This window comes from Melospiza melodia, chromosome 29 (assembly GCF_035770615.1).
Source record: "Melospiza melodia melodia isolate bMelMel2 chromosome 29, bMelMel2.pri, whole genome shotgun sequence".
NCBI classification, from domain to species: Eukaryota; Metazoa; Chordata; class Aves; order Passeriformes; family Passerellidae; genus Melospiza; species Melospiza melodia.
The window spans coordinates 6288616-6311760 of record NC_086222.1 but is presented as its reverse complement, the minus strand read 5'-3'; the positions used below and the strand labels follow the sequence as shown (position 1 = coordinate 6311760).

The 23145-nt window shown below is 49.3% G+C and overlaps 1 protein-coding gene across 3 annotated transcripts in view; it reads left to right on the top strand.

Annotated features, from left to right (window-relative positions):
* KIRREL3 (kirre like nephrin family adhesion molecule 3) overlaps window positions 1-23145 on the top strand; it is a 417878-nt gene that overhangs the window by 337089 nt on the left and 57644 nt on the right. For all 3 annotated transcript variants that reach the window (XM_063178568.1, XM_063178566.1, XM_063178569.1), the window contains 2 exons: window positions 14271-14428; window positions 19888-20038. In XM_063178568.1, coding sequence (XP_063034638.1) covers window positions 14271-14428; window positions 19888-20038 — 309 coding nt within the window. The remainder of the gene's footprint in view (window positions 1-14270; window positions 14429-19887; window positions 20039-23145) is intronic.

Below are 23145 nucleotides of genomic sequence, written 5' to 3'. Positions count from 1 at the left end.
AGAGGAACGAGACCAAAACATTTCCCCTATTGACATGTTGCTGCCTTTTTTTTTGCTATTGATTCCTTAATTAAAAAAGAATAAAATTCCACCAAAGCAGACATTTCTCTGAAACAGTCCATCAGTCAAAATAAAAATAAAAAAAGAGGAAACAAAATCAATATCCTATTAAAAAAAAAAAGCGAGAAACACATTTGGGAGGAGATTTTGGAGCAGCCCCAGGTAGTACATCTAGTTCCTTTTCTAACAAGTTCTGTTTGCTCTCCCTTCCCATGCTCTCCAGTCCCTCTTCTCTTCACTGGCGTCCTTTCCTCTGGACTTTTCCCACAAATCCCACCATTTCTGGCAGGGTTATCACTATTTCTAAAGGGTGAAGCCCAGGGAACCTGCCTGTTTCCCTGCAGGGTCCTGTGCACAGGCACCATGTCCCTAAGGATGGGTGACACCTCTATCTTTGTGCTCCTCTCAAAGAAAACCTTTGGTAAATCATGCAGGCAGAGCAAACTCGGAGCCAGTATTCCCAGGATCCTTGTGTCGTGGCTTTAAGCAGGATTCCTGCTTTTCCAGCCCCATTTTCCTGCTACTCTGCAATTTGCAGGCTCTCTGGGAATGCTGTATTAATGGCTCTGGCTCCATGGGGATGCCTTCACAGAGGGACTTGACTGTGAACAGCCACCCCAGGGGATTCCCTCTGAGCAGAGGTTTAAAGATTTGGGTAATTTATCTTAAAATGGGGCTATGCTAATGGTCTATGCAGGATGAATTATCCTGGGAAAGGCTGCGAGACTGGAGGGCAGACAAGGGCACTGAAGTGTCTGCGAGGCTGAACCTTTTCCCTGTGGAGCTGTACTGCAGCCTGATAAGGGATTCAGACCAAATCCAGACATGTGTCAATGCAGGGACATTGGGATTGATCGTGCTCCATCCTGGGCAGGCTGGGTTTGCTTTGCTCTGAATGTGTGGCCCAGCCACGTTGGAGATAAGGAATTGCACGGCATTGATCAAAGTCAGCTGATGGATGCTGGATGCATCCCTGGGGGTTTGCTCAGCCCTCACTGCAGAGCAGCTGAAGGTCTGCAGAGCCTGTGACCTCTGCAGCTCAGGGGCACCTCCCTGGTGTCCAGCAAGGGACCTGCCACAGCACCATCAGTGCTTCGGGCTGTCTGATCTTTAAATGCTCCGCACGGTGCTTAAAGCAGAGCTGGGGATGTTCGTTGTTTGCCAGAGCTGGATGCCCAGTTCCAGCTACACTTTTCCCAGAGGAGATGGTCAGCATGGCCTCCCTGGGATTCTTGTGTTGTAGGAATGATGGGGGTAGGACAGGACAGATGGACATGAGAGATCTCTGAAGCCAGGTCATGGAACTTGTGGGTTATTGCAGAGGGCCTGGGTGCAGGGCCCTGCTGGGAGCTGCCAGCCACAGCTCAGAGCAGGCCCCAAAGAGGGAGAGAGAGATAAAGAGAGAGAAGGCAAGAGCGTGGTAAAGAGAAAACGAGAGAGAGAGAGAGGTAAAGAGTAAAAGAGGATGAGGTTCCCGTTCCAATACCATAAATCTTCTTCTCTGCTGAACATTCTAATTCTCACTAACCAATCTAGTACAAGATACAAATCCTATAGCATTTCCATACAGCCTATAAGAATCATTACATTACCACACTGTGTTACATTTTAAACCCTACAAACTCCTCTTTGGGCCCCTTCTGCCAAGCTGTAGGGTCTGCTCTGACCCTTGGGCCTGTCTGCAAGCAGAGGGTGTTGTTCCACCAAAAGGGGATCACCTTCAGCTGGCCACACCATTGTTTTCCAGTTGTTCAGTAACTGAGGGATCTCAAAGCTTGCTTTCATTTCAATCTCACTTATAGTTTCCATATTCTCAAAATCTTTTGCCAGGCAATCATATGTATAATGCTTTCCTGTTTCATTTTCCCCAACACTGTGTCCTGAAAGAGGGAGAGGGTTTAGGACCCTGTCCAGCAGAGCAGTGGGAGGATGTGGGGTGTGAGGCCTGAGGTGGCTCAGGCCAGGTGTGTGATCTGCTCCCAGGTGTGTTGAACAGGGAGTGTTTTCATCTGGCTGGAGCTGCCACAGGGGGGTGAGTCCAGCTGTTTGCAGGCCTGTGGTGCTGGGGAAGGGGAGGGAAGCAAGCCACTGACAGCTCTGGGACATGGGATTAATCTCTTTCTAATTTATTTATTTCATGTATTATTTCTGATGTTGTCTTACACCTGGGAGGGTTTGGCTGGTACCCAGATCAAAGCTCCCAGCTCCCAGCCCAGCCCTTCCTGCCTCGTCCATCTCGGTGCCACCACAAGGCAGGAGCAAAGCACTGAATTTCCCTGAATTTCCATGTCCCTGTGGGGCTCCCTGGTGTGAGCTGCCCTCGATTCCTCTGCAGCAGCACAGCCAGGGATCTGAGTGGGAATGTCTCCTGGTGGGGGCTGGAAAGAGCATCACTCAACACAATGCACAGCCTGGTCCTGCCAGGGAAGGAGGGATGCAAGAACTTCCAATTGGTGACCTGCAAATGAGAATGTTCACAGAATCCAACAATGGGAGGAGTTGGAAGGATCCAACAACGGAGAATCAACAATGGAGTTGGAAGGAACCTTAAAGTTCATTTCATTCCATCCCTTCTGCCACAAGCAAAGACCCCTTCCACTGTCCCAGGTTGTTCCAAGCCCCATCCAGCCTGGCCTTGGACACTCCCAGGGATCCAGGGGCAGCCACAGCTTCTCTGGGCACCCTGTGCCAGGGCTTCACCACCATGAAAGGAAAGGGTCCTGGAATCTCAGAATCTCTGCTTGTCAGAGTGACCCTGACACACATTAAAAAGTCTCTTTTTCCCAGCCCAGCAGTCAACGAAGGAGTCAGGATTCTTTTGTTCTCATTCTCAAGGTTGTTTATTGTTTCTTATATATAAAATTCTTTCTCTGACATGCTGCAGGTCTGTCTGGCAGGTCGGGTTGAGGCACAGTGGCCACCCTCAGGGCGGTGTTATCTTTTTATACTAAAAACTATGTGTACATTATTTACCATAACTTCCCAATACCTATCACCTATGTTAGACAGTGAATTTCTACTCTAAACCACTCTAAAAGTGTCACCATCACAGCAGAAGATGGAGGCCAAGAAGAAGGAGAAAGACAGAACACACCCAGATTCCTCCATCTTGCATCCTGAACCCCCATTCTAAAAACCCCCAAATTCTACATTTTCACCCTGTGATAAATTCACTAGCATTCTATTCAAACTTTCTTGACTTGTAATTCTTCATATAAGGTTGGTAATTGTTTTTTCCAAGGGCTAAATCAAAGGCACAGGGGTCTGGGGCTCTGTGCCAGGGTCTCTGAGCCCCCTGACAGGGTCTCGAGTCCTCCAGGGCAGCCAGAAGAATGTCCTGGGTTCCAACACTGGAAAGGGACAGATCTGTCATGGTTTGTCTTTGTTTCCAACAGCCACAGGGCAGACATGAGCTGTAGGCAACACCCCCCATCCTCCTCTGGTCCCACATTGGCCCATCTCCATCAGAGTCACATGCTCTGAGGTCTTGGGAACCTCTCCATCCCTCCAAACTCACTCTGTGCTGATGTCAGGTGCTCAGCACTTGGGAACAAGGATCCATGCCCAAGAAAGGGTGGTTGGGTCAAGAAATTGTCTCATCATTGCTGCAGCGTGGGGTAGGAGCTTTCCCAGCCCTTCTGGGTCCATCCCAGCATGGAGAGCACAAGAAAACAGCCTAAAACCCTGGGGAACCTCCACCCTTCCTAGTGACCCACACTGAACAGGTGTGGAAAATCTTCATCCTTTCCCTCAGTTTGATCTTCCTGCTGTGCAAACAACCAGGGACAGATCAACCACAGGGAAAAATCCTTCCCTGTGAGAGTGGGCAGGCCCTGGCACAGGGTGCCCAGAGCAGCTGTGGCTGCCCTGGATCCCTGGCAGTGCCCAAGGCCAGGCTGGATGGGGCTTGAAGCACCCTGGGACAATGGGAGATGTCCCTGCCCATGGCAGAGGGTGGAATGAGATCTCTTTAAGGTCCCTTCCAACCCAAACCAATTCTGAGATTGTACAAATGAAAAGGCTGAATCCTCCTTGCTTGAAATGGCAGTCATACTTCAAATCCTAGGCACAGGAAGTGCCAGGGAGATTTCTCCCAGCCTGGCCTTAAGTCTTGTCTCTTCTCACTCTTTCCTGCTCCCAGTTTCCTCAGTGACACATCCCAGCAGCTGGATCTGGGTTTTCTCCAGCCCTGGGCTGCAGCTGGGAATAGCCATGGCTTTGGGACAGGGAATGGCTTAAGGGGCAGCGCATGACAAAGCTGTGGCCTTCAAGGGAAAGAGGAGAAAAAAGGAAAAATCAGCCTTTCACCTTAAAAACAAATAAAAACAGTTCTTCCAGACCCTAAGGAAGGTAGAATCCCTCCACTCTTCAAAGTGCTGTCTGGGAATACAAAGCACCCCTGGGACGTCTCCAACCCATGCTGGGGTGCCTGGCATTAGTGAGAGCAGGCACTTCTCTGCCATCTGAGTCTGGAACAGCTGGATCAGACCAGGAACCTGCCCATCCCAGCCAGGCCAGGCAGGGAAATGCCACAGGAGAGGGGAGGGCAAAGCTTCTGCAGTGAGCAAGTGAATCAGTACCGGGGCCACAAGGGTGAAAATGAGATCCTGAGCTGGAAATTCACATTTCATTCTGTCTCCTTGTACCTGAGCACCAGACAGGAGCCCGGGACTGAGGCTAGAGATGCAGCAAGGCTCAAAATACAAACCTCCCCTGGCTCTCCTCAGCCTGCAGGGCCTTGGGAAGGGCTGTGCCCATCCCTGGCATCACCCACCCACCCTGCCCTGGATGCAGGCTGAGACAAGGAGATGTCCTGCTGCTGCACAGGGAGTGGTGCCTGCCTTGCTCTGGGACCCTTCCAGCTCCCTGCCAGGCCCATCCCAAGGGAAATGCAGGATTCAGCTGTGCTCAGGCTCCCAGGCCTGGAAGGTGCTGTTAGGATAGCAAATAGCACAGCTAATTAACAGAAGAGGTGTTGGCTAATGAGCTCAAGGCACGTGCAGCCTCAAAACAGATCCACATAATCAAGCCCCAAACCTTAACGAGCAGGTCCCGGTCTCCCATATCACCCCAGTGTGCATCACTGAATTTCCATGGCACCTCCTGGGAGGAGACAGGCAGGAGTTCTCCCCCCATCCTGCCAGAGAGGGGATCTAAGAGCAGCTCTCACTAGAAGGAGGGGACCAGCTCAGGGTTTTGCTCCTGTTTTCCTTTTTTTCCTATTTTTTATGAACGGTAATAATCCCCCTCTTTTTTTTTTCTTTTTTTTTCTCTTTTTTTTTTTTTTTTTTTTTTTGCATTTTTTTTTTTTAACAATTTGAAACTATCTGACATATGGGAAAAATAATGAATTCGGTTTTTCGCCTGCGTTCTCTGATCTGTCAGTCTGCACCGGGGAGCTGCATGCAGGGGGAGGAGGAGGCCGGGGTGCTGGCCTACATTGGGGAGATAATGATGTTCCTGCTGATCCCCCTCCCAGGAGAAGGCTCAGGCATGTCCTGCAGCTGAGGAGAGCCAGGGTTTGGCTCAGCCTTTTCTTTCAGCTTTGTGTTTCTCTTTGTGGGAGGCTGGTTTTCAGCTACAGCAAAGAGAGATGTGCTTGGAGCATCTCTGCAATCTCCCAGTTCCCAGGGGCTCCTGGATCCACCAGGGCCCTGCTGCCTCCAAAGAAGATTGACCCAGGGCTGTGCTCTTTAGTTTCAGCATCTCTGCCCATCACTGTAGGATCAGGGAGGATGCTGCAGCCTCTGTTCAGTCCCAGATTCATTTGGAGAGTTCCAGAATAATTTTGGCTGGGAAAGACCTCCCAGACCATCCAGTCCAACCTGTGAGCAATCCAAGAGTACTGAGTGCCACATCCAGCTGTTCCTTGAACACCTCCCGAGGTGGGGACCCCAACACCACCCTGGGCAGCCCCTGCCAAGGCCTGAGCTCCTTTTCCATGGAGAAATTCCTCCTGATGCCTGACCTGACCCTCCCCTCACGCAGCCTGAGGCTGATTCCTCTTGTCCTGTGTGTTGTTCCCTGGGAGCAGAGCCAGACCTTCCCCTGGTTCCCCTCTCCTGTCAGGGAGTTGTCCCCCCTGAGCCTCCTTTTCTCACAGAAGATCCCAAAAATTTGGGACACCCAAGCCACAGCCCCCTGCCATCCCTCCAGTGCAGGGGGGGTTGCACAGGACTGGCACAGGCCTTGGTGCAGGGCAGCTGGGCAGAGCAGGAGGCCTGCACAAAGCTGGGATGAGGGGATATTCCAGCTGGGAAAGCCTGGGATTCAGAACACCTGGTCTATCTGTGCCTCAGTTTCCCCTGTGCCCAGAGCAGCTGTGGCTGCCCCTGGAAGTGTCCAAGGCCTGGTTGGACAGGGCTTGGAGCACTCTGGGATAGGGGAAGGTGTCCCTGCCCATGGCAGGAGTGGAACAAGATGAGCTTTGAGGTCCTTTCCAGCTCAAACTGTTCCAGGATTCCGTGATTTTATACTGGAGGGGCATCCCCAGCACAGGGATCTTGTGTGTGATAGGGGCTCTTATCAGTAAATTTGATCCCATCAGTGGTAACAAGGCCAGGTGGGCAGGTAATTTTTCCTCCACTCCTCTCCCATGCCTGCTGACACATCTGGGGAGCTTTGCCCTGACTTTCCACCATGCTGACAGGCAGAATTGGAACCATTAATCATTAATCATGGTTGTCCTGGAGCAGGGGCCCACCTCTCTCTTTGTGGGCAGCAATCTTCAGTTTCCAGGCAGGCAGGGCACACGCAGCAAAGCAAAACAGCTCCCTCCAAATCTGCCCTGAGTTAGGGCTTGGCAGTGGCTGTTCCATCTGACATGATCCATCCAAAACCACTGCCTTGGTGGGCAGAATCAAACAAGGACCTGGCAAATGCAATCTATTCTTTGGCATTGTGCTGCCCTTTCAGCTGGGAGAGGAAAATTTTAAGTTTTTTACTCTTTGCAGAGTGAGCGTTCCACATAAACAATCTGTGAAAAATGCCAATCACTTGTTTTTAAAATTTCAAAAGTTTAATAGAAAGAAAATGGTTATAAAAATATAGTAACACAATTAGAGTAATAACAATTTGGACAAATTGAATTAGGACAATATGAGGCAATAAATACAAAGAGCTATGGACAGTCTGGGTACCTTTTCTGGGCAGCACAAGCCCAAAGAAGGACCCACATTAACAGAGGATTAACCCTTAAAAGCAACAGCCTGTTGCATATTCATACACTTCATCCATGATGCATAGATTCCATTCAAACACAGGATTCTGTGTGGTCATCCACAACTTCTTCCTCTGAATCCTGACAGCACCTATGAGGCAGGAAGAAGTTCATTTCTTCTGATAATGGAGCAATAAATTATTTTTCTCTGAAAGATTCAGGTGTCCTGTGGCTGCTATCTCACTGCAAGTCCTTTCTTTTAAAAAGTATCCTACATAGCATCATTTCTATTTTAACATTTTTTTATAACCTAAAACTATATTTAACACACTACTTAAGAGAATTAATACAGCATTACTTTCTAACACAACACATATAATATTCACTTTAATATCTGCGAAAAGCCAATCATAAAATACATGCATTTTTCACACAATCCATACCTGGCCAGCTCCCTGCCTGCACAGCATCTGGATCTTTGTTAAAGTGTGGAAGGGGGCTGCCAAAACTTCTTTCTCCTTGCATAGAAGGCTTTTCAGTGGAATACAAATGCTCACTTATCCCATGTCAGATCTGTTTGTGTGCTCTCCAAAATGGATCCTGCCCAGACCCAGCTCTAACAAAGGATTTTAGGACTTTGACATTTGATTTAATTCCAATCCATTGTGAAAACTGAATATTTAAAACTCTCTCTAGCCAAGAATCTAGGAGCAAACCTCAGCATGAAGAAGCAAAGAGTATTCCAGTGATATTCCTCAAAATGACCTGGAGAGGGCTTAGATGGAGGAAAATCAGCCCCTCCAGGGCAGTGAGTGGGAAAGCTGAGCTGTGCTTTGCTGCAGTGAGATGAAACCATCTCTAGGAATCATTTCTGAGTTTTAGGGATCTTCATTCTCTTTCACTGGAGAAATCCATCCTGCTGACCCTAGAAATGTGGAACATGTGAGACTGGATGAAAAAAGACAAGTCATTAGGAGAAAATAGGGGGGGAAAGGGGGAGAATTTTAGGAAATATTAATGGCTTGTTTTTCATGAGCTCCTTAATGTGAGGAGGGTCCATGAATGAGGCTCAGCTGCAGAGACAGGAGGGAAACAGGGACACAGGTGCTTGGGGTGGAGAGGAGGCAGCAGCCCTGGCAGCCCCCCAGCCCCTCCTGCTCACACACAAATACACACTCAAGTGCCACAAGACAAATAGGACCGAGAGAGAGATGCACTATTTAAACTTTCATCACTATTTTTCTCCCTGGCTCCCCTTGTTTCTTTTGATTTATTTTTTAGTGTGTTTTCCCCAGGCTGTGCTGTTTGCCTGCATCTCTTTGCTCTCCCTCTCCTGGCAGCAGTTCTGGAGCACCAGGAGCTGTCCAGCATTTTTCAGGCTCTCCAGGCTCAGCTCCCATGGGCAGGGGGGAGGAATGAGGCAGCAGAGGCTGGGAAAGATGTGGCCAGGACACAAGCAGGGACAAGAGGGAACCTGTAGCCACAACATCCTCCTTTTCCCATCCATCCCCGACCCAGCAAGGACTGGGGGACAGCTCTGTACTGCACAGAGCAAGAATCCCAGCCCAGGGTCTGCCATGGGATGGATGCAGGCAGGCAAAGCACCAGCCTTGCATGCCATGGCAATCTCAGCAGGGACAGAGGCTGGCAGCACACAGAGGGGGATGGATGCTTGCAAGCAATGCCAGAGCTCATCCCAGAGCCAGTGTGGCCTCTGTGAATTGGCTGTGGACAGCATGGACTGGGTGGTTTTCAGCCTGTTGTGTGTAGGGAAGGTGCAGAGAGCTCCAGGGATTGTTTTATACAATCACAGAGGCATGGAATGGTTTAGCTTGGAAGGGATCAGTGCCACCCCCTGCCATGGCAGGGACACCTTCCCCTGTCCCAGGCTGCTCCAAGCCCTGTCCAGCCTGGCCTTGGGCACTGCCAGGGATCCAGGGGCAGCCACAGCTGCTCTGGGCACCTGTGCCAGGGCCTGCCCACCCTCACAGGGAACAATTCCCAATTCCCAATATCCCATCCAGCCCTGCCCTCTGGCAGTGGGAGCCATTCCCTGTGTCCTGTCCCTCCATCCCTTGTCCCCAGTCCCTCTCCAGCTCTCCTGGAGCCCCTTCAGGCCCTGGCAGGGGCTCTGAGCTCTCCCTGGAGCCTTCTCCTCTCCAGGTGAGCACCCCCAGCTCTCCCAGCCTGGCTCCAGCCCTGGAGCAGCTCTGGGGCCTCACTCCAGCAGCTCCAGGTCCCTCCTGTGCTGAGGACTCCAGAGCTGGGTTCAGGTTCAGCTCTGGGGATGGGGGCTCACAAGGGCAGAGCAGAAGGGCAGAATCCCCTCACCCACCCTGCTGCCCCCTCTGCGGGGGATGAGCCCAACATGGGAAGATGAGGATGAGAAGAGTGGAGCCTCCAGCTGCAGACTGGATTGGTCTCCAGGTTTCACATTAGGATGCCAAGGAAGATCTGCTCAGTCAGACTTGAATATTCCCCACTGGAGTCAGGAGGGATTCTGAGCCCTGTGCTCTCCCCATTTAAACTCTGACCACTCACTCTGTGTGGTTCGTTTTTCCTCACCTGCCAAATCAAAAGGACTGAAATCCCAATTGCATCAGGAAGGGGAGAGGTAGAACAGAACTTAGCATCCAGGGCTAGGTTTCCTCCAGATCTTAGGTCACTGAGCCCCACAGTCCTGCCCCAAGTCCCCGCTTGGTGCTGCCCTAAGAAGCCCAGCCCGTGACAATGCTCAGACAGCAAAATCCCTGCCTTTCAAGTGTTGGACAAAACCTAAGAGTGTGTTTATATCCTTCCTAGCTCTGAAGAACTGCTGGAAATCTGAATCCTAAATGTGTAAAGGCCTGATAAATGGAAAGCTGAGCACTCCTGGAGCTGTAAGCTGCTCTGCAGTGGTTTAGCCCCTCACAATTTGCAGCCTTCAGGGTTGATAATACAGCGAGACCCTGAGCAGTCTGCAGGAAAACTCTGCCAGAAACACAATCCCTGTAAGGGGATTCTCTTATCCCGTGTAGCAAGCTTCATCCTAAAAGCAGTTTTGTGTTCTAGCCCCTTTTCCTCCCTGTGGAAAGCTTTCCTAGACACTTGATGAAACAGAGAACCTTCTTTCTCCCCCAGCATCCAAATTTTCCTGCTTTTTCCTTTGTCTTCTCCCAACCTACTCCTGGTTCTTTCACTCTAACTCATGCCAGTGAAGCCTCCCAGCCTTCATTTTGCCAATTAAACAACCCAACCTCTGCTGATTTCGCCTGGCAGGGGAGCTGCTCTTTTCCTTTGATCAGCTCCAGGGAGTTCTGCAGCCATGAGTGTGGCCAAAACACCCCAGAATCTCAAAAGCATCGTGCAGAGCGGCACCACTAAAGCTCCAAAATGCCCCCAAGGCTGGTGGGGAAAGCAGAGACTGTCTGGGAAGAGGAGGCAGCTCCCTGCAGCTCCCAGGCAGAGAAGAGGATGCTCGATTCCAAATGATGCACAGAAATGATACCATAGCAAATTAACCCTTTTGTGACGGTGTTCACAGGGGTCCGACAATGAGGGAAGAGATGAGAATGCTGACTCCATGTTTCAGAAGGCTTGATTTATTATTTTATTTTATATATTATGTTAAAACTATACTAAAAGAATAGAAGAAAGGATTTCATCAGAAGGCTGGCTAAGAATAGAAAAAGAATGATAACAAAATCCTGTGACAGACAGCTGGACTCTGATTGGCCATTAATTAGAAACAACCACATGGACCAATCACACATCCACCCGTTGCATTCCACAGCAGCAGATAATCATTGTTTACACTTCTTTCCTGAGGCTTCTCAGCTTCTCAGGAGAGAAAATCCTAAGGAAAGGATTTTCCATAAAAGATGTCTGTGACAGCCTTATCCAAGGGATCTCATTCCACAGGGGACTCTTGTGCCGAGTCCACACCAGCTGAACTCTCCTTGCAGACATTTGGCTCAGGGCAGCCCTCAGGGGCTGCTCACCCCAGCAGGTGTTGGGGTTGAATCACTTAACTCTGAGAAGAGGTTGGCCCCAAGAAGAGGAGGTGGTTACACAAACCCAGCAGCAGCGAGGCACCAGGCACAACCCAGGCAAACAGCCTTAATTAGGGAAAATGTGCTGCTGGCTGCAGGGCTGTTTGCTTGCTGCACTTCCAGGACCTGGCTGCTGCAGGATCCTGTTATCTCAGCAACTCTTGCTAATGACTGAGGCTCTGCTTGCTTGCCACATCCTTGTCCAGCTGCTGGGAGCGTTTAAAGACATCCAGGTCATTCCTAAAGGCAGCCTTAGCCTGGGGTCCCAGCCCAGCAGAAGAATTCTGTGGGGGTCACTAATTAACCAAGTTGTGCAGAGTGGGACAGTGTGCAGGAAAGCCTCTAACAAGTAATTTGAAAAGCTGATGAATGCACCAAGAGCACCAGCATTTAATTGTGTTTCTTTATGATGATGTGCTGTAAGTGCACTTCTCCAAAGGGCAGAGACCCCAAGCTGTCCCCTCTCATCCAGGCAGCCCAGAGCTATGGAGAATAGACTGAAGCCTGTCCAAGGCTGGTTTTAAAATATTCAGCAATTCCTGTATTTTGACAGAAAATGAGGGGTTTGGCAGGGAGAAGTTTGTCAGCATTTCTTGGGAAAATTTTGCCTGCAGTGAAGAGAGGGACAAGTGTCCAGCTGAGGTCCTGAGGGCAACGTGAGGAACAGGAGACCTTCAACTGGGGTGATTCACCTCCACATCACTCTCATGTCCATGTGGGGATAATTTATGGGGACTCTCACCCCATAACAAGCTGCATGTCACAGACTCATGGAACCATTCAGGCTGGAAAATCCCTGTAAGCCCATGGAGTCCCATGTTCACCACTAACCACGTCCCCAAGTGCCACATCCAGGGATGGGGACTCCACACTGCCTTGGGCAGCCTGTTCCCACCTGACCATCCTTTCAGTGAAGGGTTTTTCCCTGATATCCCAACTCCACCTCCCTGGTGCACCTTGAGGCCGTTTCCATGTAGCTTTCCGCTCCTGTGGGCTGGAGCTGTCCTGGATCCCTTCTCCATCATTTCAATCTTCCTGGCCATGAGTGGGTTAACTTCATTTGCTTTGCTGTCAGGAATAACCCCCCCCTGCAACCCCAAACAACTCTTCCTATTTATATCCCTCGTTTAATCAGGAAAGTTAGAGCTTCCATAGCTGCGTGATTAAAAATTAGGAGACCAGATTCTGTAGTGGTGCCTCATAATAACAACCAATCCTGGGAGCACAGTGGATGAATAATGGATCATGGCTTCTTGCTTTCCCTCCTTTCTTCTTCTCCCCTTTTCATCTTTTCATTCTTCTCCTCCTCCTCCTCCTCGTCCTCTGCCTCCTCTCCCAGGCTGGAGGTGGAATGGGGAAGAATGCATCCATCCTTCATACTGCAGAAGTTAGAGAGACATCACTGATTCCTCTTCATCAAACCCTCCACCCCAAGCAAACTCCCTGTTAGGGAGCCTGGAGACATCAATAATTCACAGATACCTGGAGGACTGGGTGATGAAAATCATTTACTTGGGAAGAGATCACCAGAACCCATCCTCTCCTCATTGCCATAAGCAGCTCCTCAAGGCTGGCTGCTCATCCCATAAGGAGAAACTGGAGCAAAACTAAAAACTGAGGATTTCTGGCACGGGCCTGACAAGTGATTCCATGTTTGTTTGCATTATGTTCTCCCCTGTCCCATAATATCCCCTGGTGGACACGCTAGATTGCTTTGCAGGGGAGATGTTGCTACAGGAATACCAGTGAAAAAAGTCAGGAATGTCAAACATCCCACCATAAAAGTTCCTTCATTAAATTCCAAGATAGTCTTCAGAGAAAGATTTGTGGGTTGTTTTTTTCCCCACTCTACAAGATGAATTTTCAATGTTTTTTACAAGCAGAGGTCAAATTCAATTAATGGATTCAGTGAGGGGGAAAAAAAACTATTGAACAATGCCAGATTTGGGTTTAAACAACATAAACTCATCCCATGAAATAAAATAAATAAATCTTAAAAATTAAAATTCATACCTCCTTTATAGTTAAATAACCCCAGAATGGAGCAGAATTGTTCCCATTTTCACATCTCAGTGACAGGCAGGCAACTAACCCAAACCACAGATTTTCACTTTCTTGTTCCACTCTTTTAGCCTGAGGGAAAAAAAAAAAAAAAAAGAGAGAGAATAAAGAAAAAAAAAAGTACATTTTGGATCCGTGTAGAAAAGCTTTTTCCCTGGTCCGTGGGTTCCACCCACTGAGCTGAAAAATCCCATTACTCCCAGTGCTTGGCAGCCGCTGTGCACAGCAGGGAGTGCCCACAGCACATCTGCAAATCCCAGCCTGGGGCAGGCAGCCACCTCTGCCTTGTCAGGGACCATAATCCCTTCCCAGCTCCCACCCCAGCCCGGTGCTGGAGATTCTAAATCCTCCCCATCCAACCACGAGGCAGGGGCAGCTCAGGAGCAAAGCCAGGCTTGGGGACTGCAGAGGGGGCTTTGGTTCCGAGGCCTCAGAATCTCTGCTGCTCACAGTGACTCTGAGATATGGACAAGCTTCTTTTTCCCAGCCTGGCCGTCGAAGGAGTCAGGATTCTTCTGTTCTCATTCTCAATAAGAATTATTTTTCCTTTCTCTGAGGTTCAGAGAATGTGAAACCCAGAAATATTCTCGGGAAGAATTGTGCCTTGCTTTCCTCTGTGAAGAGAAATGCGATGACACCAGGCGTGGAGGGTTTAGTAGCCCTTGGTGGATTTATCTGCCACAGACCTGATCTCTCATATTCCTGCAAAGCTTGAAGCCACCTGGCCCAAGTCCCCTCATAAACTTCTCCAGTTGTTGCTGCTGGAGGTCAAATCTGAGGCAGCAGAGCAGCAGAAGGCAGGTGGCTGTAACTGAGGACAGGGGTGGCACTGCCATGGCCATCCCAAACCATCTGAGAGGTCACAGGGCAGCCCTGGCAGCTCAGCCCCACAGATGACTCCAGGAAGGTGGGGTTCATGCTTCTAATGGCATTGTCTCCTCTCTCCTGTTTCACTGCAGTTCCTCCAGATGACCCTGTCATTTTGGGGGGGCCCATCATCAGCCTGAGAGCAGGAGACCCCCTGAACCTGACCTGCCACGCAGACAACGCCAAGCCAGCAGCCTCCATCATCTGGATGAGGAGGGGAGAAGTCATCAATGGAGCCACCTATTCCAAGGTGAGGCAGGATGGGGCTGGGACAAGTGCTCGTGAGAGGGCACCAGGCCTGACACTTCACACAACCCCAAACATTTGGGGCAGCGCTCTTGTAAGAGCCAAAATGAAAGATGTGGGACTCCAGGTGGCTCTCCAAATGCAGTTTATTGTATCCAAAATGCAATTTATTCCATCCAAGAGGTTACAGCAGTCCAGGGTGGTGGGGGACAGAGCTGTGTCTACAGCTGTCAGCTCCAGCTGCAGGCAGGCCTGGAAACCTGCATCCCTCATTCAGGCTCTTACTGATGGTGCCCCACGTTGGGCGCCACTGTAAGAGCTGAAATGAGAGATGTGGGACTTCAGGGGCTCTCCAAAATGCAGTTTATTGTATCCAAAATGCAGTTTATTGTATCCAAAATGCAATTTATTCCATCCAAGACGTTACAGCAGTCCAGGGTGGTGGGTGACAGAGCTATGCCCACAGCTGTCAGCTCCAGCTGCAGGCCTGGAGACCCTTTGGTTTTGGTTACAATGCATTCTATACTTTTCTTTTGGTTACATTGCATTCTATACTTTTCTTTGCCGAGCATCTTAAGACAGTAGAACCAATGAATACCTTAACTATTATCTATAGCCCATCATAACTACTGTAATTACCATATTCATGTTACTGTTCTCCAATCACTAAAAGTTAGTACATTACCATTTAAGCTAGAAGTTGCTTTTCAGTTTTCTTGCAGTGGAAAATTCTGAGATCTTTTTTCTACTTGCCACATTTGCTGACTTGTTTGCCTGTGCTCTCTTTCTGTTTGGTAAAAACATCTTCTTGTTTGGGGTGGGTTTATCCTTTGCTCTAAGCCATACAAACCCCTTCTAACTAACACACCCTTTGCCTCCTTGGTTATCCAGTTAGACTGGCTCAGCAATTCTTTTCTTCTATATCAAAACTTGCTTCCATCTCTATTCCTTCTTCAGACTCTACATTTAAAAATCTTTCTGCCAAGCACACATATCTGTGAGGCTTTCTTGTCAAACTTTCATCCTTCCCAACAACCCTCAGCTCTGCAAGCTCATCCCTTCCCACTGGGGAGCCTGGGAGGAAAACAGTCAGCAGGATGCAGGTGAGGAGCCACAAACTGTCACCAAAATGGGCTCTGCTCTGAATTTGGCTTTTTGTACCTTCTTACAGATTGTCATCACCTGGTGTGGCCACTTCTCCCCCGTTAATCCCACCTTTAGGGCGTGGTGTTAATGCTGTGTGCAGCAGCACTGACCCAGCCCTGGTTCTGCTTCTGCAGTAGAAGCTCTGGATCAAAGGGGTGGTTGCAGTGACATGTGTCCCCTCCTCCAAGTGCAGTTTTCCATGAAAAATTGTCAGGGTTCTTGGCATTTTTTAAATTTAGACAGAAAGTCTTTATTGGGTCATGAAGGAAATAATCAAAGCGCAGTCAGCAGCACACTGGGAATGGGACCCCAAATGTTCTCCTGTTTATGGGCTCCTGATGGCTGCTGAGTGTGAAAGATTCAGTAACACTTGACAGTTTTAATGAAATTTTTCTCGACAGCAAAATTCAAAGCCTAAAATGGGTCAGTTTGCAGCCAAAACTTCAAAGTGGGCAGTCAGAGCCATTCCTCGAGCTCCCAAATATCTTTAATAAACATTTCATCCCGGGCTGCCACTGTGCAGCCTCCATCCAGCCTCATCCCAGCAATACCCTGATTTGCTGGGGAGAGCAGAGGAGGCAGAACACCCTTCCTTCCTCCTCCCTCTCCTCCTCTTCCTCCTCCTTGCTGAGCTGAGCTGCTTCCCTGCAGCCAGGGGTGAGCAGGGGAATCTGCCCCATCTCCCTGCCTGCCATGCAGAGGAAAGGCAGCACTAATTAGAGCCAGGGAGAACTGACCCCTCTTTCTCTCTCTCTCTCTCTCTCTCTCTCAAATGGAGTGGAATTAATTAAAATCCAGGCCATTGATGTGCAGTTGTTCACTGCTTATCCCCCTCACCCCCAGCCTTCCCTTCCAGGGCTGCCAGGCCCTGAGGAGACACATTTTGAGCCCTCTCCCTTTCAGATCCACAAGGGGGAATGCCCATCTTTAAAATACTTCCAACAAAATACCCTTCCAAAGCAGAGTTTTCCAGGCTGCACATCCATCTCCCACAGCACAGAGATCTCCATGGCATTTTAAGCATTTTGCAGGGATGGGTTGGGAGGGGACATTTTTTGAGTTGGAAGTTTGGGGTCTCAGAAACGTTTCCCTTTTCAAGCTCCCTTTAAAATAGTTCCTCAATTTGCCTCTTTCTGCTTTTTCAAGAGAACTGAAACCCAACCCAGCTTTCCTTTGATCCAGATATTCCAGCCAACCAAAAAAGAAGTCCTGTTTGGGTTACTGACTGCCTGAAACCATTCACACTGAGTGGTAATTTCTTTGTTACTCTGAATTTCCAGTCCACCAAATGATCCATATGCAGCCCCCTGCAATCCCAGCCAGGCAGCACAGAACAGCCACAGCTGACTGAAATCCCTCTGATCCCTGCTGAAGGGGACAGGGAACGTTACAAAATCCTGCAGGATTTGGAGGTTAACCTCAAATAGGGGAAATTTTGCACACACTTTGGGTTCACCTCAACCCCAGCACCAAAGTGGGGTGTTGTTCCCCAAGGGAAGAGCACACAGTGTGACAATAAAGCAAGGACAGGGCAGCATCCTACAGTTGTGTCCAGAGGTGGGAATGGAGCTGGGGAAGGGGCTGGAGGACCACGAGTGTCTGAGGGAGCTGTGGGGGCTCAGCCTGGAGAAAAAAAGGCTCAGGGGGAACCTTCTTGCTCTCCCTGACAGGAGGGGGATTCAGGGGAGGAGTCGGGCTCAGCTCCCAGGGAACAGGGACAGGAGGAGAGGAAATGGCCTCAAATTGTGCCAGGGAATGTTTAGATTGGATAATGACAAAATTTCTTTACTGAAAAGATATTCAGCCATTGGAACGAGCTCTCAGCACGGTGGTGGATTCCCCATCTGTGGAAGTGTTCCAAAACCCTGTGGATGTGGTGGAGAGGGACGTGGTTTAGTGGGTCAGTGCTGTCAGTGCTGGGTAAATGGATGGAGTCAATCTCAGAGGGCTTTTCCAACCCTCATGACTCTGGGATTCTGGGCTGATTGTGGTGACAGTTTCTCAGCATCCTTCCTTGTCTCCTGTGCTTGAGAGGCACAAACCTGTGTGCATGAAGGCTGTGCCACAGTGACCCAGGGAAAGCTTTAGTCTTGGAATCAAAGAATCATTAAGGTCAGAAAAGCTCTCCAAAATCAAGTCCAACCATTCCCTCAGCACTGCCAAGGCCACCACTAAACCATGTCCCCAAGTGCCACATGCACACATCTTTCTGACATCTGTTATCTCCCAGTAAAGCCCTGTCTTACACTGTGAGGAAGAAACTTGAAGGATAAAGATTTAGAAGGAAAAACTGCCTGGCAGGGTCAAAAATCCACAGTGGATAAACCAGAGAGAGGTCAGAGGTCAGAGAATGATTCAAAGGCTGAAAAGCACACAACATCTTGAGAGCTCTGAGGGCTCAGCTGATCAAAGTCAGGGTTACGGGGTGACGTGACCTCCTGTAAGAACATGCAGGAGGATTAGGGGGTGGTAAGGAAGCTCTCCCAGGCTCCTGTGCTCCCAAAAGAGGCACAGCAGGGCACCACAGCTGAATTCAGATAAATCCAGGGAAGAAGCACGGTGCCAAGGCTGAGCAGGCAGAGCTGGTAACCACCTGTCTTGGTTTGAACAGACAGGTGTCAGCTAAAGAAGGCAGGAGCCTCCACTGAAATGGAAAATATAAACCTCCTCCCTCTGAATTATTATAATTTGGAAATTAAAGGGCTTTCAGGGAGAGATATGGGAGTAGGAATAACAGTTCTTTATTAGGGAAGAAAATTAAAATAAAATAAAAATGCAGTAATACAAAACAAACCACTGACAAGAGTCATAACAGGCCCTGTCTCCCTGTGTGTCAGGGTGGTGTCCCAGCCCCATCCCAGGGGGGCTCAGCCCTCCTGCAGTGCCAGCTGTGGCTCTGCTGCAGCAGGGATCCTGCACAAGGGGGGAGTTTTCCTCTGCAGCTCCAGGGCTGCTGCAGATGGGCCTGGGCTCCCTCTGGCCATGCAGGGCAGCACAAAGCTGCTCCTCTGGCAATGCAGGGGGCAAAGGCTGCTGTGCTGTGCCAGGCCCAGATTGGATCCAGGCAGGAATGCTTGGCTCCTCCCCTGGGCGGGGCATCTCCCCATGGGATGGTGGGATTGGATCAGCCATGCAGGGACACTCAGTGGCCATGGACAGAAGAGAATTAATAATAATGGCCCATGAACAGAAGAGAATTAATAATTAATGGCCCATGAACAGCAGAGATCTCCTGGAGGGAGGATTGGCTGTGGGAGGGATAAAGAAAACTGCCCAGTGAACAGCAGAGAACTGCCCCAGCTCTGACAGATGATGAATAGAACACACAGCCCCATTTCCAGCCTAAGACACCCCCAGGGTTTGATCTCTGGCCCCCATCAGTGAACACCTGAGAGGTGATGATTTACCATGGGCTGGGCCAGACCACAGCATCCATGGCCAGGGTCTGTCAGTGCTGCTGGCAGCTGGCATCACCTCAATGCTGTGGGAAGTGCCCAGGCAGCTTTGTGCACTCACCTGGCAGAAGATGACAGCAGGGTCACAAAGCCATTTGCCTCTGGCTCCCTCTTTGCTGGGCTGGTGGGTGAGGTGTCTCACTGGAGCTTTCCTCCCTGGCCTAGGCACAGCAGGGCTGCAGGGAAGCAGATGGAAGTTAAGTGCCCAATTCCCAGGGAAGTGCACTGAAATTTGTCTTTGTTATTCCCCCTGAGGCTTTTGGCAGATTCCAGCCATAGGAATTGTTATTGCAGGAAGCTGCTTGGCTGAGAAGCTCTTATTGAGCCTGGGGATGGGGAAAGGGCCCCTCTCCAGCAGGAAAGTCCTTTCTGTCAGATTAGGCCCTTTTCTGACCCAGAGATGGGGCAACTGAGAGGTGTTTTAAAAACTTTTATTCCATTTTCAGTCTCATGTGAAGGGTGAAACTATATAGATGTTATAATTCTCACCATCACAATCAGAAGCCGACTATTTCCCAATTACAAAGCACTATAAGCGTTTCTTAGCCTATCAGCTTTAACCACACCATGCTGTAAATGCCTTAAGGCAAATCATCTAAAATTACCCCTCGTGGGCCCCATTACAGTGCATCTTTCATGGTTCTATTTCTCCACAGTATCTAGTTTTATTTGCAAGGCCACCCTTTGAAACTTGTTTCTAATTCCATTTCTCTCTCAACAATATCTGTCCTAGTCCATGGCATTTCTAAGTCAACATTTTTTATCTCAAGGTTTGCATACAGATGTGAGCCTTCTGTCAGGCTTTGAGAGTTTGCTACAAATTCATTTCCAGCACTTTCCTCCTCCCTGTTTCCCCTGGCAGACACTCCTCCGTGACGGCAAGAGGGAGAGCATCATGAGCACTCTGTTCATCGCGCCGTCCGACATCGAGAACGGGGAGAGCATCGTGTGCCGAGCCACCAACAAAGCCATCCCCAGCGGGAAGGAGACCTCTGTCACCATTGACATCCAGCGTGAGTACACAGCTGGCTGAGCCACTGTTTTGCGGAGAAAAGAAGAAACCTCACAACTTTATAAAAGTTGTAAAGCCCGCTATGCTTTTATTACGACACGCGCCGGACGCAAGTCCCCCAACAAGGCATGCGTACCTCTGAAGACCTCGGGTCTTCTTTTATCCCCCTTCCAAATGCATATGCATACAGTTTCACAATAAGTTCATACATATTCATTCCGTGTGACATTTAGCACCAGTTCTTCTTTATCAAAGGAATTTCTAAGTCGGGGCCAAATCGACCTTGTGGTCTTTTCTGTTTTTCTTTCTCTGTCTCCTTACTGTCTCGGCATGCAAGTTTTTCCTTCAACTTTGGCCTCACAGACTTTTCACCTTTCTTAGACACTTCACCTAATTCAGAATGGATCTTTACTCTATCTCACCACCCCTGGCTGCTGGGACACCCTGGCCTCTCTGCCCTCTCCAGCCAGGGCTCTGACTCCAGGCAGGAGCAGCATGATGCAGCTGGGGGTTTATCTTTACTGGGATACTGGATGTCATGGTTTGGAAAGACAGGAGCCTGTTTAGGAAGGCAGGAGCCTCCCCTGAAATGGAGAATGTAAACCCTCCCCACCCCTCTGAATTGCTGTAAATTTTAAATTAAGGGGCTCTCAGGCAAAAATATGGGAGCAAGAAATCACAGTTCTTTAATAGGTAAGAAAATAAAGGGATAAAATAAACAATGCAGTACACTAGAACAACACTGACAGAGTCAGAACCCAACCTGACACCCTGTGGGTCAGGGTGTTGGCAGCAGTGCCATTGGAATTGTGGCTCAGCCCTCCTGCAGTGTCAGGGCTGGTTCTGCTGGAGCAGGGATCCTGTAGAAAGGTGCAGTCTCTGCCTCTGAAGATCCAGTGAAAGGAGAGGCAGCTGCTGTTCCTCTGGGGAATCCAGTGCAGAAAGCCGTGCTGGTGTCTCAAAAACCTCTGGATTATATCTGGGTAGCAATGCTTGGCTCCTCCCTCTGGGCTCACATCTCCCAGTGGGATGCTGTAGTTCTTATCAGCCATGCAGTGACATTCAATAGCTGTTATCAGCAGATGTCCCCTCCTGAGGGAGGAGTGGGTGTGGAAAAGATAAGGAAAACAGCCCACGTAACAGAATATAACTGCCCTACAGATGGCAAATAGAATACATCTTGCCTTGCAATCTGGGACACTGGAGTATCACAGAGTGAAGTCACAGCCAGGAGATTTAATGACCCCTGAGCTCCCTGAGGAGCACCCACACTACAGAGATATCCTGCTTCCAGTGTGTCCATGGATCTGAGCAAAGCAGCACCAGCTGCCATGCTCTGGGTGGCCCAGTTCTGCCCTGACCCAGGCCCTCAGGGGTCTTTGGAGCAGGGATGGATCACAAAGGTTTTGGGTGAGCAAGCAACACCTCTGGGCATGGCCAGTAGCAGAGATAAGTCCTGTTAGGATTTCTGGTGCAGAATCTCGAGTTTCCAGACTTACAGGCAGTTCAGTGATACATTTTTTGTGAGACACCTGATCAGGACAGTGTCCCTCCCATGACACAGAGCCAGTCACCACCTCAGAGGACAGGGCTGTAGTCAGAACTGTATCATTCACCCTTACTGTAAATCCACAAAGCAAAATCTGCCATCTTCCAAAATTCACATTTCACAGGCCTCTTTTCTCCTCTGCAGCAGCCATTGCTCTTGGGCTCCTCCCAACCCCTTCCAGCCACGCTCCATTCACACACCCAGTTTCTGCAGCTGTATTTACCCACCACTTGCAAAAGCAGGATGTTCAATATTAGCATGCCAGCTGCTTTCCAGAGACCAATTAAAACTGGCAAACTCAACTGAACAAACTCGAGCACAGCAGAAAATTCAGCATTTAAGACTTCCAGCTTTTGCTGCCGGAAGATTACCAGGCTCTTGGGTTGCTGCCTGCGTGTCCTGACAGAACTGGGCAGATAAAATGAGATAATAGCTTGGGTTATTTCACAGCCAGCAAACAGCTACAATAGCTGGAGACACACTCACACAAACAACATGGAGCAGAGACATCATTACACCAGGGCAGTACAGTGTGGGCTGGAGACGTGAGCTGAATCCCCAAGCCGCATGGAATCTGCTTGGGAAAGAGAAAAACCCAATAAAGAACACCAATTTCCACTCTGAGCTATTAAATTCTCCATGCTGTGAATATAATAACAGTAATATTCTACCCAGCTATTAAAAGTATGTTGTTCTTAATGGTGGCTAATGAGGATATCAATTTTCCAAAGCTGGATGGGTGATGGGAGAGAAAAATACTAAGATGGATTAACCAAGCTGAGGTGGGGTGGATTTTGACCTGGATGCAAAAGCCTGCTCTAGCTGCGTCTAGTAACTGAATCATGGCATTGTTAAGGTTGGGAAAGACCTCTAAGATCATCAAGTGAAACTATTAACCCAGCTTTAGCTCATGAGGTCTCACTCCCAGCCTTGTAGACAACCAGCTGCATTCACTTCGCAAAGAGCTAAAAGTGAAAAAAAGCAAAAATTATCTGAACCACTCATTTTTTCCCTAGGGAATTAGGGAAAAAATTATTCTGGGAAGTCCTGCTCATGGGTCTTCTTCCAATTTCTAGCAGAGAAGCAGCACCTCAGGGAGAGAAAGATGTGGTTTCTGGAGGAATAAGGAAAAGAAAGCAGCAGCTGTTGGCTGGGGAGCTCTTCCCAGCCTGGCATGAGCTGCAGCATCCCCCTGGACCCCTCCAGCTCCAGCAGTGCAGGTTGAACTCACACCATAGCAAACATCACCCAGCTGCATGGCTTGAGAGGTGGCCTTGCAAAAAAATCCAAGGGAACCAAAAATAATACTTCCCAGGAAGCAGCAGCCTGGTAAATCACTCCTACCGCTTTCTTTCATTTTCTTCTGCAACTCAAAAGAGCATCAGCAATGCTCACAGGCAGCAGAGAAACACCAGGATGGAGGTTATCCCCAGCAAGGGTGTGTGTTTGGTGGGAGAGATTATCCTCTTTCAGCTGATGGAAAATTGAAGTTGGGGTCCCATCAACCTCATGCCTGACCATGATAGCAGCAATGAAGGAGCTGAGTCATAAAACCCTCC